General features: G+C 39.8%; 1 protein-coding gene across 1 annotated transcript; it reads right to left on the reverse strand.

Annotated features, from left to right (window-relative positions):
• On the reverse strand, positions 1-18,253 carry LOC121651123 (deoxyribonuclease gamma-like). The gene is made up of 9 exons (XM_042003034.1): positions 18,097-18,253; positions 9,426-9,592; positions 9,105-9,193; positions 6,918-7,004; positions 4,849-4,946; positions 4,173-4,285; positions 3,139-3,296; positions 2,971-3,067; positions 1-377 (listed from the first exon to the last, which is right to left on the reverse strand). The coding sequence occupies exons 2-9, from the start codon at positions 9,582-9,584 to the stop codon at positions 246-248; spliced, it is 933 nt and encodes a 310-aa protein (XP_041858968.1). The 5' UTR covers positions 9,585-9,592; positions 18,097-18,253; the 3' UTR covers positions 1-245.

Here is an 18,253-nt window from a genome sequence, read left to right on the forward strand (position 1 = left end):
TTTGTAAAAATAATATTTCTTTTTTTTTTTTTTTTGGCAGAAATGCAGATATTTTATTCTCAACCCACCTGAAGGTCAGAACAAGTTGTAAAGTCCAGAGTGATCCGTTTTTACCTGGAAATTCATCCGTACCTGTTTAAACCAGACGAAGCTGCCTTTAAACATACTGGCTCATGGTTTGTGTTAAAAGAGACCAGACTGATGAGAGCAGATAAACAGGAAGTGACTGAATTTAAACCAGATCATCACAGATCCGGCAGGAAGGACCAGACGATCACAGAGACACCGAGGAGGCTCAGAAGGGGCGTGGCCTGAAGGTGTAGGGCGGAGCCTTTTAGTCTCACCTCCACTGGAAAATGGTCACTGAGCTCCAACACCTGCAGACAGAAGCAACCAGATTAAAACAGATTGGGATGCACTGGAAACAAAACACTTTTATTTCACTGGAGACGGAACGAAACACCAGCCTCGTTTCATTTGGTGATAAACATCCAGTTTTACATTTTAGTCCCACAACAGATGTGGAAATTCAGGAAGAGTGATGATCCCTTAAAAATGATGATTTGGTCCAGAAGCAGCGTCCATGAAAGTCTCTGAGGACCAAAGATGTTCAGAGGATCCAGTTCGTCTCGAAAAGTTAGAAAATCATCAAACAGTTTAAAAACAAAGTTCTTAAAGAAAGACTGAAGCATTTCCATATCCCTCCTCTACAGTCAGAGCATCATGAAACCATTCAATCAGTCTGGAGGAATTTCAGGAGGCCTGTACGACGAAGCTGGATTTCTCTTATTGAGGTAACTTCGGGGTTAACCTGGGGTTTTCAGTCCTATGGGTCACTTCTTACCAGGTGTATCACCATGGTACCTAATGCTGAACAGCTAACCTGCTCTCTTGGAAAATGGCCGCCCATTCTGTCAATGTTGGTGTGCTCATGAGAGGAGGCTTAGGAGAGAAAGTTTTTAGGAATAGATGCAGCCTTCTGATGAAGGCAGAAAGCCTCGACACTGAGCGCTTTGAAGAATGTTTTTGACCTTGACTTGTTTCCAAGTCCGTTTAGCTCCACCAGCACACAAACGCGCTCACACGGGTGCTGAGCCTCCAAACAGCTGGATGGAAAATATGACGGAAAGGAAGGAATTGAGGAAGCTCTGCCAGCAACGTCTAGGCCGGAATAAGCTGAAACTGAGTGATCAGTGATGTTCGTTTATAGTCCCATGAATTAATTTAGTCATGAATTTAAAAATTAACAGTCGGCAATTTTCTGCCAGCATTTCTTCCTGGCTGTTGCTGTGGCAACAGTGTTGATTTTAGCCTGGATGTTGCGTTTACATTCTTCATATTCACTGAGGAATAATGGCCTGCTCCTCCATGGTGAAGTAGCTGCCCTGTACGGTTTCTCCATGTCTGCGATTGCAAACTCCGCCCCTTTCATGTGAGCGAACTCTGATCTGGATGGAAGACCCTGGTTGAATTACTGAGCTGATAACCAGTTTCGTCGTACAGATCCTGAATGTCTGGGTAAATTAACCCAGGTAACAGAGAGATATCCGGGAATGTTAATCACGCTTCATCGTGCAGACCTCAGGTTTAATCTGGACACAGTGATCTCTGATCCCTTAGACAGACCTGCATCATCCATCACCAGCAGGTTGAACCACATGAACAAGAATCACCATGGAAACCAGAGTTACAGACTTCACTGTTTAACTGGATTAACAAATAATAGTGTTGTGTTGAACAGAGAACTAATGTTAGTGGTAACGTTACTGGTTAGTTTCGAAGTTATTTTCTCAGACAGAAACTCTGTTGCTGTTTCGCTATGAGAGCCTGTGTGTTTTGTTATTAAATAAAGAAGAAAAAGAAAATCCTGATTCACTCTCAGTCTATTCTCTTTCTTTTTCCTAATTTATTTATTTGAAAAGGGACAAAAGTACAAGTTTCCAAGAGGAAAAACGTAAATGTGCTACAGAGTTAAGGCGGGTTTATACGCTGGCATCTGCATCACCGCTGTAGGCGCCACGTAGCTCCACAAAGACACCTCTTTCAGACCGATGTGCACCCCTGCTAAGCAGACGGTCAGCAGAAGTCTCACTTATGACTGGTCAATTACGATTTACGAGTTTCCGGATTTCTGGATTCTCTTGCTGAATTTGTGTGGTAACCACCATTTTAAAAACAACACCCATTGGATCAAGCTAATGAGAGGCTGACTGAATTATTTCTTAATTTTCTTCCACAAGCTAATAAAGACACTGAAACATACATATTGTTGTTTGTAAAACAGAAAATACGTAGTGGAAGTGAAATGAACCATCAAAAGAACTCCGACCTGGTGAGTTCACCGAGCGATACCACCCCTGCTGCCACCTTCAGATTAGGAGAAAAAACTGCAACCCAACACCAAAACGACTCACACCCCCTACGCTCGAGTGCGAGAGCAAACTCACCAGCGTCAGCAATGCTGTAGCCGACCGCACGCAGACCCCATGAGAGTATAAATTTGCCGTTAGTGTAGCAGCTAATTTTGTATATTGTGATCAGGTTGTCCTAAGCATGTCACTGAGCATGTGCAGCTCACTCAGCTTCTCTCAAGTTTTGTTGAACGACAATAAAATTAATCTTAAATTTTTCTTCAGATGTTAATAAAATCCCTACAATCTGTTAGTGCCAGACGTAACTCCAACCAACTAATTCACTCAGCAAGTGATGCGGTGACATCATTTATTACTTTTAAAAGCATTAATCCTGTAAATGTAATTACTTTCTTTAAAAAGGAACGATACTAAAACTGTTGTTGAAAATAATCTGCAGTTGTAGAACGATGGAAACTTGGTTTTGTTTAAAAAAAAAAAAATAAGATTGATATGAAATAAATTTAAGTAAAAACAAAATAAAAAATAACACTTAAAGTGGACCACAGTGTGATCAGACTTTGTGGTGAAGACAAGTGAAGCAGGATGGTGGTCTTACCCTTTTCATGCTCGTCTTAAATCTTCTGCCAAAGTTGAAGACTCTTCCAGAGAATGGCACAATCTCTTTCAGGAAGGATTGTCCATGGACCACAATCCTATAAGAAAATAAATACATGAAAATAAAACTGGATATTTTCTCCCTCTCCATTGAGCCATTTTAACACACCTGTCATATGCACAGTTGGTCTCATCGGTGACGGTGGTGTCCTCTCTGTCTCCGATCAGCCAGGAGAAATTGGGGTCTGTATAAAGTCGGATGTTTTTCCGGTCTTGTCGGGTCACGTATGCGCAGCTGGCGTGGAAATCACCCAGGAACATCACGTTCTGCACACCACAGACACACATATTTCTGTCAGATCAACTGAACTGAATCTTTGATGCACAGAGATGATTCAGAGCATCTCTGTTTCTTTTGGCTCAAAGAGCCGGTCATCCTGTCCACACATGAACGACATCGGCGGATTAATCCAAAAATCTTTACTCTGGAGGAAGTTTTCCTAAAGGTTTGGTTTTAGAGCCTAAAATCCAGTTTACATGTGGACAGAAGCGCCAACATAGAGAAAAATCTGCATTTGTCAGACTACCTGTGTACATGGACAGCCACAAGGATGTGACGAGGAAGGATCAATTACACTAAACCCCGTTTCCACCACCGGGTGCGAGGCGGGTCGGGACGCTGGTAATGGTACCCCAATAACCAACCTGTCCTACACTTTTTGGATCCTTCCATTGGGGTACCAATCTAACCCATCTGACCCAAAAGGGTGGAGCTTGACACACTGCAATTCATTGATTGGTTGAAAAAAATAACTTCCCGTGCGACCTGGCGTAAAAACAAAAAGCCTCTCAGGTAAGGTTACAGTTGGCTGTTGGTACGCTACAAGATTAGTTTAAAAACCATATCTGTACTCTAAACGTCCCGATCTGCACCCGTTGATGGAAACAAGGCTTGGATGAGATACCTACTGTCCTAAAGTCTCAAAAGTCAGCCTGAAGAATGAGCAAAGGAACGGCCAAGCGGTTGTCAGTACTTTACCTACAAGTTTTTCAGACTAAACACCACAAGGTAGGCTGCAGGTAGGCTGCAGGTAGGCTCATTACTTCCTCCAATAAAAAAGCAGCTTTGGACTTAAAGAAAAGTTTCTTAGTAAGAAAACATGTAAAGGTAAATTATTTGGGGAATAGGCTGAAACTCCTTACAGTGTTATTCCACTTTGTGCTGACTTCCTCAAAGACATCGTAGAGCCAGTCGATCTCCTGGACAGCCTTTGCCGGGTCAGTGTGGAGAGGAACCAAAATAAACTCATTGATATCTGGAGGGCAGAAAGGAGGAAAGTAAAGCAGAAGAGCAGGGAAAACACTGCAAAAAGAGCTATCTTAATATTAGGAAAAAACATTTAACTGCAGATGATTCACACTACAATCAAGTGAAATAATGGTAAGATGTTCTAAAATATGGAAAACATTTAGCCTTTAGACAAATGAGAAATGTCTTAAAACAAGTAAAGAACAACAATAATGACCACTGGGTCAGATTTATATAGAGCTTTACATTAAGTCCATTATTCATGCTCGTGGTGGTAAATCCTATGTGTAGCCACAGCTCCTGGGGTAGGCTGATAGAAACGTGGCAGCATCACATCTATCCTACATATACATACACATTCAGGACAGATTGACTGGAAGGAAGCAGGAGGCAAACTGCTTACTTTCCTGTTACTGGACAACCTGCTCTACCACTGCCACCCTGTGCTGTGTAAAGTGGTATTGCAACAAGTTTTCATGATCTCAAACAGTGTCTCAGTGATACGATTTAACATAATATGAGTCTAAGTATAAAAGATCATCGGTGTTTGTCCTGCTTTCATCCACTGACTTGTGTTGCTGCTTTGGAACTGGACGACAAATGGCTCTCTGACGAAGGAGTTCTTCTTCGTATACTGATGTTGACCCGTCATGTTTACTGTGTTTGTCCTGTTCAGAGAGGAAGGGAGATTTACTTCAGTTGGTTAGTGTCTTTCTCTGTTAGCTGACCAGATGTTGTGGCCAAATTAAAACTCATGGGGCTTTTATCGCCCCACGTCAGAGGGAAATATCTGTATTGATTATTGGCCAAATGAGTTGTAATATATAGGCATATGGGATATAGGCCAAAAGTCCAATATTGTCCATTCCTAATTGAGTGAGTGAAATGTTCTCAAACTTGCTAGTAAACTAGGTTTGTTACGAGAGGATTCCACAAGGGGGCGCTTTAGAGAACTCAGATCAGACAGAGTTGCCAATCCATAGGGTGTCAATAGAAAAGGTTAGCATTTGGCAATGATACATAACATGCAGATCATTTCAGATTTGGCCAACAAGCTTGTCTTTAAAACTTTCCGTACTTTTGCCTGCTGTTGACCCTGTCACCTTATATTTGGTCAAACTGGTCCCTACACTGCCCTTACCGGTTACTCACATACTGAGTTGAGCTCGTTTTAATTTGAGTTAATGTTTTACCGTCATCCACTAGGATGTCTTAGCAATCTTAGCAAGGAGGACATAGAATGGACTCCTATGAGGAATGTAATCTATGATAGTCATTGCTTGTTTACAACAAACACGTAAAGCAATGCTATAAAAACGGCAGAAGTGGTACTTCCAGGAGTAAACGCAATGCAAGATTTATCATGAAGGGTCTTATCTCAACTGTTTTCATCCACCAAAAGTTCCTGGGAAGTTTGGTTGTTTTGGTTGTGCAGAAGCTGGTCTGATGCATCAGATAGTTCCAGATATCAAGAACTGAACCGATGGGTGTTTCTCTGATTTAAAGATCAAATATTTCCTGGATAATGTAGAAGGATCTATATCAGGGGAATTAAACTAAAATTTAAGGACGTACAGTTGGAGAAAAACTTTTGGAGCCAAGTCTGATTTTATAAACACCTGGGGTAAAACCTTAACTAAAAACTGTCCCCTCCTCATGTTGTTAAAGGACAGATGTGCATCTGCCTCATGGATAAGACGGCTTTTCGAGAGGCTGCATGATGATCCCTGCAATACACTCTCTTTTATAGTGTTTATTGTGTATATTTGACATATTTCCTATTTATTCATGGACATTGTCACTGTTGCTCTGTCAAGTGAAGTTGTGTGCTCATTGTGGGTAGGGGACCGCTAGTTTGGACGGCTGAGGCAACCAAGGAACCAGGACTGTTTACACGACTAGTTCATGAAAAAAAAGAAAAAAATGCACAGTTGTGTTCACATTTCCTGTTCTGCATCCATGGGTTATTGCCTGATTGTGGACAGCTGTAAGACAATCAGGAGTGCTTCATTAGAGGAACAGGGCAAGCTCAAATAAGCAACTACACACAAGAAAAAAAGCCAAAAAACCCGCGACTGACTATATTTGGAAGCAACTTCACAGAAAAAAAAGCCCAAAGTTGCTTCTAACAGGTGGATCCGGACCGCGGTCGGCTTGTTTGTGACCTCTGATCTATGACATCACGTCAGTTACGTTTTCTGAGATATCTAGAGATGAACTCGGATCTGAACTGTGGAAAAACTCACATGACGTCTCACATATTCATTGGATAACATTAACCATTCTGTCTTGTTTGACCACCACATTGTTCGGTGGAGGTATGTGAGGCTGCAAAAGTCACATGATTGAATACAAGCAATAACCTGTTATTTGGAATCTGATAAAGGCTAAATATCACTTCTGCAACAGTTTGGGCTAAACTTTGGTAAGTGACTGGCTCTTAAGTATTTATCAACCATCTCGGCCACAATAACAGTGTTTACTTTTCATTTTTAACATGTTCATGACATTAAAAGTCTGTTCCCTGCAGGGATTGTATTTACTTCTTTTCCCATCCAAATGTGTCAGTTGTGCTAAAAGTTAGTCAGTTTCTGTTTTTGTGACCCAAACGAGGACCTTCAGAGCTGCAACCCTCTTACCTGTAGATGAACACATACTGCTGCATGTCATCGGGAGATTTTCCCAGACTCTTACTGGACACTGACTGGTACTGATATTCGTCATACCTTAACACAGAGAGCAACAGGGTAAATTATTAAAACACAGCAGAGAAATGGTACCAGTGCACTGCTGTAAAAACATCCCCCTGATCTGAGGAATATAAAAACTACACAAGCACACCAAAACCTGCTTAAATGTTTAATATTCCTGCTACCTTTTTCTCTCATAATCAAGTCATGACGTTCTCATTTCTACAAGCTAGCAGTTCATGTATGTGGAAGGTAAAGTGTTGTTCTTCATCCTATATGTTTATTGATAGCTTACATTTACAGAGCATTTTATAAGGAACATCAGTGGTGGGTCTTTCGTTGATCCCAGTTCATCTGGAGATGTTGTAAATTATTTACTATGAGGTATTATTCACTCATTTACAATGAGGCGTATACAACTATTTACAAGTCACAGACAGTCTCACATCTGCTGCATGTGTCCAAGGTTTTGTTTTTATTGCAGCTTCTCTGCACCTGGAACTGCTGTAGGTGGTCCACCTTGTTCCACCTGCCCTGGTGCCTGTTTTTCCTCCATAAACTTCGCTCAAAGTTCCTCTGCCAGCTGCTACAGAAACTTTATTTCAGCTATTTGGGTGACATTGCACTTCTCGAAGAAGACCAAAATCCAATACCTCCGCATACCACGCTTTACAGAAACGCAAAATCTTGTGCACTCAAAATGAGTTGCTGTAAACCTGTCCTATGTGGAAATTTTACACTCTTAATTGTATTTGTCATTTTATTAGGCATTTTATACAATGCCGGCATTTAATATTCTGATGCTAACATATATTACTAAATAAATATTGCTTGTAGCAGAGTTATGTTGCTGATCTTTTCTTCTACTAGGCATCTTCTCTGATTGGTCCTCATTATTTCATTTCAAGGTTCAATAAAGAAATCCAGAACCAGCAGACCAGAGTTGTGGTCTGGAAGGAAAATCAGCCTTCCTGGGAAAGTCTATGCTAGGGGGCAGGAGAGAAAAGCACCGCAGACAGTCAAACATCAAACCATCAGAAAGATCTGTGTGGTTTTCATCATGGTTGAGTGCTAAACCGTCTTTTTAACCTCACAATAACACTACAGTTTGTGGGAGCTTGCCTGAGCAGTCTAAGTGGACTGTGTCCATTGTGGAGTACATTTGGAGCAGCGGATGGTTACCAGACCCTTTGCAACTCCACTGTGGTCATTTTACAACTGGAATCAGAACTCTAAAGATCAAACTCACTTCTGGTCATTGTTGAGCTGCCCTTTCTTGCAACTTTTGTAAATAAACTTTTTTGCAGATGATATGATCCTATTTAAATGGAAACCTCCAGCAGGTACTATGAATGTTGTGTTTTGTAAATGTGTGAAGAAACCAGGAACTAGCACATACAAATCTAAAGCCACGGTCTTCAGAAAAGAATTGCCGACTCCAGTTTGTGAGTGAGTTGATGCCACAAGAGGAGGGGTTTCATAATCTTGGGGCTATATTCTCAGATACTTGCAGATAGATTTGTGCCACTTATACCAGACTGTAGTGGTGAAGAGAGAGTTGGGCAGAAAGGCAAAACTATTCATTCACCAGTCCAGCGGTCTGCAACCTCTGGACCTTCCACAATGGCTCTTAATACATAGCTTAAAATGATAAAGAACTAACTAATGTTTTAAAATAAAGACATAATAATAAATGCAGGGTTTGTCTACATCAAATGTCTACATCCTAAATCCGTCTATGTTCTTTTTGCAGAAGTTTTGATTTTCTTTATTTTAAAACCTAAAAATAGAAATAAAAATGTGGTTCTTCAAAAATGACAACAAATTTCCTATAGTAGATATTTATAAAAAATTCTAAGTTGTCTTTTTTCAAAAGGTCTCGTAACATTTGCTGCTCAAAACAAGTTTTATTTAGCTGGGCTGAGAGAAAAATGGCCCTTAGGATTGTAAAGATTGCAGACCCCTGCACCAGTCGATCCACATTCCAACCCTGACCTGAGCCATTCATGAGAAAGGAGCTCAGAGTAGAGTTATTTCACACACTGTCCCAAAGGTTTTGGGATTGGAGTTGGATTCAGATGTTTCTGAACCTGAATGGGACACAGGAACATTATTTTCATTCCTGCACAAAATTACCTGTTGAGTGTTTCGACCACAGTTTTGATGGCTGTGCTATCTGGATCCACAACATGCTGCAGAAGACAGATATCACAGCGAGATACAACCTACACACAGAGAGAAATATAAACTGTCAAAGCTGCCATATGTGTTCTATTTTCTTTACTATATTCAGTTTTTCTCATCTACAGGCAGAAATCAAACATATTTATTTTGCACCGTAATGGGGGGGCAGGGCGGGGGGGGGGGCTTAAGAATTTAATCAGATCCTGAAATAACAGTAGCAAACAACAAGAAATGGTCTGTGTGTGTGTGTATGTGTGTGTGTGTGTGTCGTGCCTTTGTCAGGGTATGTAACACCAGGTAGTTGTTTGCTTTGCTTGGGTTAAAGTTCTGCACATTGTAGGCGCAGATCCTAAATCCTGCTGCTCTGCTGATGAAGAGGCTGAGGACAGAAAGGAGGAGGAGGATGGGAAGATGGGAAGAGCACCACTTCATGGCTGGATCTGTGGAGATAATGAAAAGCAGAAAAAATAAATAAATACAGCAATGTAGTGAGGAACATTTTGGCTTCCAGATGAGAGCTCTTAAAAAGCCTGAAAATTAATCTGCACAGTTTTTGCAGGTGACTACTTCCCGTGTCAGTCCTGGGAAGAACCCACTTCAATAAGCTGATGACAAAAAACATTTGTCTCCAAAAGCAGTGATGTTCAGAAGGGAAGCAACCATTTCTATAAGAAATCAAGAATTCTTCAAAGAACAGCTCTGCTATCATCCCAAACACCCCAAAATACTGTCCCAAAGTCACCCTGACTTCACTCTTCTGTACATTTTCTATTTGTACTCTGTGTTCAGATGCTAAACCCTAAATGGACTGAAAGCACCTTGTAACTTTTGAACCTTAATGTGTGTTTCTGATTCATTTTGATGGCACAGAGACATTTATTATGTACATTGCTGGAGCTGACGAGGCTGAGAAACCACACTTCTGCTTCTGGGCTGTCATCTTAGAGCAGCATTTAGCTTTATGCGTAACAACTGGATAGCAATGCCCGGCCAAGTGAATGGATTCTTTAAAGAATCCCAAGAGGTTTTATCAAAGAAAGCCAAGAAAAAAAAAGAGAGTAAGTGACAGAGCACAGGATAAGACAAGAGATCAGACTGACTTTTAATGGCTGAAGAGAGCTCAGAAAAGAGATCGTTGCTGCCCCGTAAATGGACCAAATTATGCATGTAAATGATGCAAAAGACAGATGAAATGCTCCATATTCATCTTTTGCATAGAGCATATTTGGGCCTTAATTCAGCATCCGCTGTCTCTTCTCTTATATCTCTCTAAACAGTAAAAGTTTTCTCTTCCTTCGATAATTTCTTTTGCATTTCTTTGATGAATCTGCTACGATGCACAAAACATTCAGTGTGTTGATAATCAGTTGCTAGCATGTGATGCTATGTGTAAAGTGAAACTCCTGTAATGTTTTGCACAGTATGGTTTCTCAGCCTCGGAATTAGACAGTTTGCACACAGTTTGTGGCATTGCATCTGTAAACTGATGTTTGCAAAAGAACTTGAATTTATCTTTCCAAATACAAACTATTTTTACACTCATGCTACACATTTCCAAATTCAAATTTCTCCATTTTTTCACAGGCAGGTAAATCTTGATTTACAAACTGTGAATTGAATTGAAAACATTCACTTATAACCGCAAAATCCTTATGACTCTGCATTAAGCCCATAGCAGTAGAGAACTGAAGCTTGAATGTTGCTTACTTTTAAGAAAGTTTGGATTAAATCTCTTATTGAATGTAGTCAAAGATAATAACACGTCAGTGTGCCCAGAAAGAGTCTCCAACATGTTACAGTAAAGCATGTTTAACTTTGCCTGCATTACTAGACATTAATATCTGACTGTAAACCAGGACCGATCAGCCAGCGGCAGCTTCACGTGCATGCGTTTCAACTCCAGTCTGGATGCAGAGGTCGGCGTCTGCTGCAGAAAGTCTCTGGATTTGTTGTTAGTCATTTAAAAAACTAAATAAACGAAAAGTTACTTGAGGCGTCTAAATACTAACACGCTACAATTACAATGAGTTGGCACACATAAAGGTTGCCAGCTTTTTCTTTACTTGCACAGGTGCACGTGCCTTAAATATTAGGTGCACCACTCCGATTTTACATGCACAAACTTGGATATGATATTTTGAGCCCTGTTAATAAAACTTAAAGACCTGTATGAAGCGTTGATGTGGTTTTACACAGTTTTCATGTTGTGAACAGAATGCGTTAAAATTACGATCATTGTTATAATCATGATTATTTCTCTGAAAATAATCGTACCAGTAAAATCTTCACCAGGTGAGACGTGTTAATAGTCCGGGAGAGGTCAGAGGAAATGTGGATGCAAGGGAAGGTAGTGCTGTCCACACGCTCCATCGCCTCTCCGTGTCTGCAGAGAGGAGCGTGCTCAGTGTTCTGAACTTCCGGTAGTCTTTTACTTCCAAAATTTGGGTGTTTCACTTCAAACATTAACTCTAAGTCTGGGCAGGACAGAAACATAATGGGCTGCAGTGTGTGAAGGTAGTGGCAACATGTGACTGCAGAGCCGAGAGGTTTAACTGGTGTGTGCATGTTCAGACTTGAGTGGCTGCAGGTGAAACGACAATAAAGATGACAGAAACTGTTTATTCTCAATGGATCTTTTTTCAGTTTTTTATTTAGAAAGAGACAAATGAATAATAAAATTAATAATAAATTAAAAAAGGGATAAACGCTCATTAATGAGCAAAAGTACAAACCCATAAATGTAAATGTGCTACAGAGTTAATCTAGCAGCTCATTTGCATCTGTCCGTTGGCAAGTCACAACCAAACATAAGGTACAAACAATAAAGGTAAAGGGCAAACCACCCAGTATATATAGTTTATATTTAAAATCCTGTTAGTCTGTTTTCTGCTCTCTGATCTTCATACTGATTTAGATTCAGTGGAAAAACATCAAGTACAGATCTGAACTTTAAGAATAGAGTGACTCAGTTAAACACTTCATCATTTGTGTTTTTTGGCTCAGCCTTTCATTCATTTATGAAAAAGTAGTCAGTGATGAGGTTTGAAAATGTGACTTCACATGAGCGTAGGTGTCGCATGGGGCCGGTTGTTCAAAAACATTTTATAAAAGCTATCCAGATTTGGTAATCCATTTTTTAAAACTTTTATCCCGGTTGTTTAACCAGGATTGGATTACATGATCCAAGCGGAATCCGGATTTCAGTTTTGAACAACCCATTTTCAAGATTTGATCCTATCCTATAACCGAAATCCGAAAGGATTACGTTTGAACAACCGGCCCAAGAGGATAAAATTATTTGGTCATTATCACACGTGTCCCATTCACACGGTATTAAACGGCTGGTTTTCTATTTCGGCTACAGAGGTCATACGTGATCTATGGAATCCATGCAGGAGCAGCTGTGCTTTGATATTATTCTTTTTAAATTCTCTCAAGTAAACACAGTTTTTCTTCTCCACACAAAATATTTTTAATTATTTTTTAAGGCTTTTGTTTGTGTTATTGACTTAGGTTCAAATCTAAGTAATTTATGGTTAGTTATTACCAGAAAAACATTGTTAAAAAAATGCGAGCACGGCTGCTCTCGGCTTCCGTAGATTCAGCAGAGCTGATTTACATCCATCGTTTATTAAACACATTTAAAAGCTACATCTATGAAACTCAGACTGATGAATGAAAACAGAGTTTTTATGATTTTGGAAAGTATAAAATGTTTGTATTTCAGCACAGTACGGAAGAATGAATTGCGTTGTGCCTGCTGGGAAAGAAAGATGAAGAGGACTGGATCAGGACTCTGAATCAAGACTTTGCAACAGCAAAAAGTTTTATTCTGTTTGCAGAAGTTTGACGCAAATGTCAGAGAAACAAATGGCCTACATCAAGAAGGAAAAGACAAAACAAGCACTAAGCGTTGTCACACACATTAACTGGAGTGGTTTTCATACTTTCTTTGTGGCAGACCAAGTCAAACAGAGCTGCTGCCAGCTGCTACCAGAAATAAGGAAGCTGTGGTGCAGAGTTAAAATGAAGTTATCGTCAGTCTCCATCAGCCCCTCCCAGTCCTTCAGGTTGTAGAACCAGTCCAGCAACTTCGCTCTACAACAACACCTCTTCATCTGTATGCACTGTTTAACAACTGAAACTTTTCTTGGGAAGAGAATCAGATTTTCAGGAAATTTCATCTTTCAGGTGCCGCAGTTCAGATCTTTCATTAACCTTTTCAGGCTTTTGTCTATGTTGTTGTCTTAGGTTCAACTCTAAGTAATCCATAGTTAGTTTTAAACATCTTATACAAGCAGATTTAGGTTTGACAGATAGGGATCATGACATGGTGGCTCCTCAAGGCCCTCCCCCAACATTTTACAGATCTAATGTTGGCGGCATCTAGGAGTCTTGTTCATCTATGGAGTTTTGGAGTTTTGCTCCCCACCCTACCCACCGAAACTGAAGCTACATAACTCAGTCACACACATTTTCTAACTAATGTACAAATTCTTGTCTCTTTATTAACAAACAAAACAAAGTCACACTGAAGTATTCTAAACTAAACAAACTGCTACCAAAATGATAAACAGCACAAAATAAATAACATTTAGTTAAAAATAAATAATGTTTAGTGCAGAAGTCAACGGCAAGAAATGGTGCAAATCTGTATTCAATCATCTTCATGACATTTCTGCATTGTGCATTCAATGTTCTTTATTTAGATCTGCTTGCTACAGCCAAATATTTAATAACAAACATTATAAAATGTAATAGTACTGCAGTCATTATTCTTTGTTGAATTAACTTATATTCTTCACTGGGAGCCTCTGGTAAATGAGGCTGAGGCCTCTTCTCTAGCAGCTTCTACAGGTGCCTGTTGTTGCTGCAAAAGTTTTCTCAGCACATCTGGACAAATGCAAATTTAACACATTACTTTAAATTTTATAGCAGTAGCATTAAATAGCTGTAGCCTACCCTTACAACAAACAAACAGTTGCGTAAATACTGCATTGCAAATACAATTAGACAATTTTTAGGTTGTATCAAACCTTTATTTCATTTTGCCATTATGACATGAGTTTTTTTTTTTTTTTGCATAATATAGGTGATACTGTAATTATTTTGTTGTTCAGATATTGTTGTTACGGTGCAATAGCGTCTATCTTGGTTAGCATTAGCCCACTGTCGATATCAAAATTAAAAAGTGCTGCCTTAATGTTTAGCAACTCAGACGTACCTCTGGGCTCGTTTTTTTCACCTCCTTCTTACGTTTTCTGTAAGCAGCATCTAACGGCCTGGATTGTCTTTTCATTAAAACTTTTTTAAGGATTTTCTTGTTGGCAACACACAACAAGGTGACATCACACATCAGTATTATCATTACGAACCTGGATGTGCCTCCCTCCACTCTCTCACCTGCCAGCAGCTCAGACGAGGAGGTCTTCATCACAGAATATTGTAGTTTCTTTTCATTTTTATAATTTGTTTTGTCCAGTTAATTACAAGGAGATGGAATAGAAATCAAATGAGTTTTTTTTTTTTTGACAATTTTGCACCCCTATGCCCAGAACCGGCCCTGACTTTATCGCTACGTTTCCATTACAGTGTTTCATAAAATAAAAGCGATATTTTTAAGATAAGAAGTGTAACTGTGATTTGCAGGTGTTTCCCTTGAATGGTGTTTAGTGCATTAGCCGTTATTTTCGTAAAATCTTGTCCCGCAAGACACCACTTTGAGGAGGATAGAGATTTCTAAATCTTTGTAAAACTCTTGCATTTCGCTGTTGTTTGCTATCAAGGATGACGATTATATTTTTTTTCTTTACTTATTTGTAAAAAGATTTCCGTCTCCTCCTGTGTCTACTCAGGCTGCACCATCTCTATTTGAAATGAACTGGTCATGTGACCCTCTACGTCACGTCCGGTGAAGCGTAAATGCAAGAAAAGTATTTCCATTGAACTTTTGCGATATACCAACACGTCTGAAACGCCACCTCATGAGAGCGTAAAAACTCTTAGCGATATTTGAGAGATTTTTCGAAATGTAGGTGTTTGAATTACTGTTTTTTTATTGCAATATTTAGCTTTTGAGCAGTTCTTGGGGTAATGGAAACGCACCTTATGATGGCAACATGTCTCCCAACTTCCTTCAAGCATAAATGTGCTTAAAAATGCTCGTAGATCTTTAAATATCTGAGTCCTGTACAGTGAATGTGGATTTCTTCTTATCCAGGTAACTTTAGGATTAACGTGGCCTTTTCGGTACAACAGAGCTGACTCAGTTCTTACCGGGGTTAATCACCATGGTAACTTACGTTGAACGGCTAACCTGTTCCAGAGGAGATTATGTTCTGGATAAGAGATTGCGTATAAAAGCACCCCCTCCTGACCCGTCAGTTCTCTTGGAAAATGGCTGTCCATTATTAGAACATCTTGTCAACGTAGATGCGCAGATTGTGACAGGAGCACTTAGGAGAGAAAGAGTTTTTAGGGGTAGATGCATCCTTCTGATGAAGAAATAAAGCCTCAACACTGAGCACAAGAATGTTTATGTTCTTGACTTGTTTAGCTCCGCCAGGGTTGCATCTGAAATAATAATGAGTTAATAATAATGGTCGCACATGGCAGAACTGCAAGACCATGGATTTATGGAAAGCACAACTACTTGTGCTGTCGTGGTGAGGAAGTAGTATTCCAACACAGATGCGCTCACACGGGTGCTGAGCCTCTAAAGAACTCCCTGAGAATGCAGACCTTCGCCAACCCATTTAATCTTTTTTTATGTGAGCACGCACTGATCTAGATGGAAAACCCTGGTTGAATTATCAAGCTGATAACCAACTTCGTGGTACCGTTTATCCAGATCCTGAACCTCCGAGTAAGTTAACCCAGGTAACACAGAGATATCCGGTTATGTTAATCCCGCTTCGTCGCACAGGCCCCTGACCGCTGTCAGATGTTTTTATCCTCAGGAAAACAGCAGCATCATTTTCTGCAGATAAAAACTGCTTCATGGTTAGGACCACCACATTCACACACACCGGCTGCCACAACAAGATCACATTTAATCCTGATTTCACAATTAATCCCGGTATTAAACTTAAAAGATTATGTCTGATCCACACAGGCAGATCAGCGAAACTCAAAAACAAAGTTACAACATCTGTGTGTTACTGTAGATGAGGTGTGTTAGTGGGAGAATATAAGTCATCCTGCAAGGTGATACTGTGGAGGACGGCTTACCAGCCTGTAAAGCAGGACATAAAACAGGAGATCCAGCCAATGTTTCACCTCCTGTAGGAAAACCAGCAGCTTTGTGGTTCAAAGTAAAGAGAATGTGCAGTAAGTGGGTTAACTGATGCTAATGTTTAACCAACACAACAGTGACATTAAATGTTATTGTAATTTTATGTATGGCTAAGGTTGGGCTTATTGTGCAATGTGATGAATTCAGCTGTGTTAACTGAACGTTACATTATACACATATGAAAAGCAGGAAAAGTCTTTAACACATATTTACGTTCAAACACGAGCAACTCAGCGTGAGGCCGATCCCTCTTTTGTCTTCAGTTTAATGGTCTGTAGAAGAAAGCGTATTTAATTCCAGATATATTTTGTTTCATTGTTTCCACTTTTCCAGTATTATTATTTTGTCAAACAGCAGTTATTCTGCTAAAAGACAGATGGAAGTTAACGCTGGATGTTTTTCCTCACTTTCTAAATTCTCCACTCGGGTTTAGAAAAAATGTTCTAAACCACTTTTATAATTTAGTTTCCAGAAAGAAACCTCCCACGTCCAGGTAGAAGTCCTGTAACCCTTTCTATCGGTTTTCTCTGAGAGAAATCCAGAGTTAAAATTTAGGATTTATTTATTCGTTACAAAACAGGGGATTTAGTTGGAATGACACTTCCTGCTTACTTTACTTTGTTGTTAAATTATTTTGTTATGTTGGTATCAAAAGATCAACTTTAAGACCAATAAGGAATGCTGATGTGGTTTTACACTTTTATAGTGTTGGAAATTAATCAACAAAAAAAAATCGTGATTATTATCGTACCCAGAAAACTATAATTGTGACATCCAGGGAAGCGATGATTTCATTGGCCAGCGTCATATCTGGCATCTTATTGGATGAATTCGAACTAAATCCTCTCGCTTACTTTTTTCTTTTTTAATAGGAATTAACCGTTTGCACCGTGACCCCATTTATTCATTTTGGGACGTGGTTTCAGGAGTTTTTGTTTTCCCAAAATGCCAGTTCCATGTGAATGAAACTTTTAAATAATAAAAAAATGTAAGCGGATACAACTAAATTCTTCTGAGTGGACATGGCCTTACTTTGAACAATTATAGGCTCTGTATAGACAAAACCTTGTGGACCCCAGGCTGGGAACCACTGCTTTACACAATCACACATGAGCTAATCAGAGGCAATGTGTGAGTCAGCGTCTTACTCATGGATGCTTTGACATGTTTGACTACACAGCCAACCACCAACCCTCAACTTCCTCCTGATCCCCCCAGTAGCTCACAGGTTAAAATCTGAGTTGGAAAGTTAACACCATGCTTGTTAACACGGAGCTTGTAAAGGTCTGATCAGAGGAACGAAGGACAGCATGAAGAACTGAGGAGGAGTTTTAACACCTGAAGTAAACACTCTGTTGAACACACCTAAACAGTAAAAGATGTCTCCATGTTTTCACTCTCAACAGGAAACAGAGAAAATAGAATTCAAATGTGTGTGAATAAATTTCACCATCAACACACACATGAAAGAACACACAGTTTCATGACACACACACACACACACACTTTTATCTAGGTATTCTTAGTCTTTAAAAAACAAACAAACAAATAGAAAAAACAAAAAACCACTGAGGACACACACTAAGCCACCAGCAGTTGATACTGGTCCCAGTAACTCACAGTAAACAGTGCTGGTTGTGGTTCTCTTACCTGTTCAGGTGAGTTGAGGGGGTGACCAAACACACGTATGCAGCTGAAACTTTACAACTCTACAAGTTTCCTCTTTGAGGGTGGAGGCTCTGAACCTGCTGAGGTGTAGTTGTACACTCCTCCCTGCTGCCTCCTTTTCCTGGTTGTCAGGTTGGCC

This window comes from Melanotaenia boesemani, chromosome 13, assembly GCF_017639745.1.
Source record: "Melanotaenia boesemani isolate fMelBoe1 chromosome 13, fMelBoe1.pri, whole genome shotgun sequence".
Lineage (NCBI taxonomy): Eukaryota > Metazoa > Chordata > Actinopteri > Atheriniformes > Melanotaeniidae > Melanotaenia > Melanotaenia boesemani.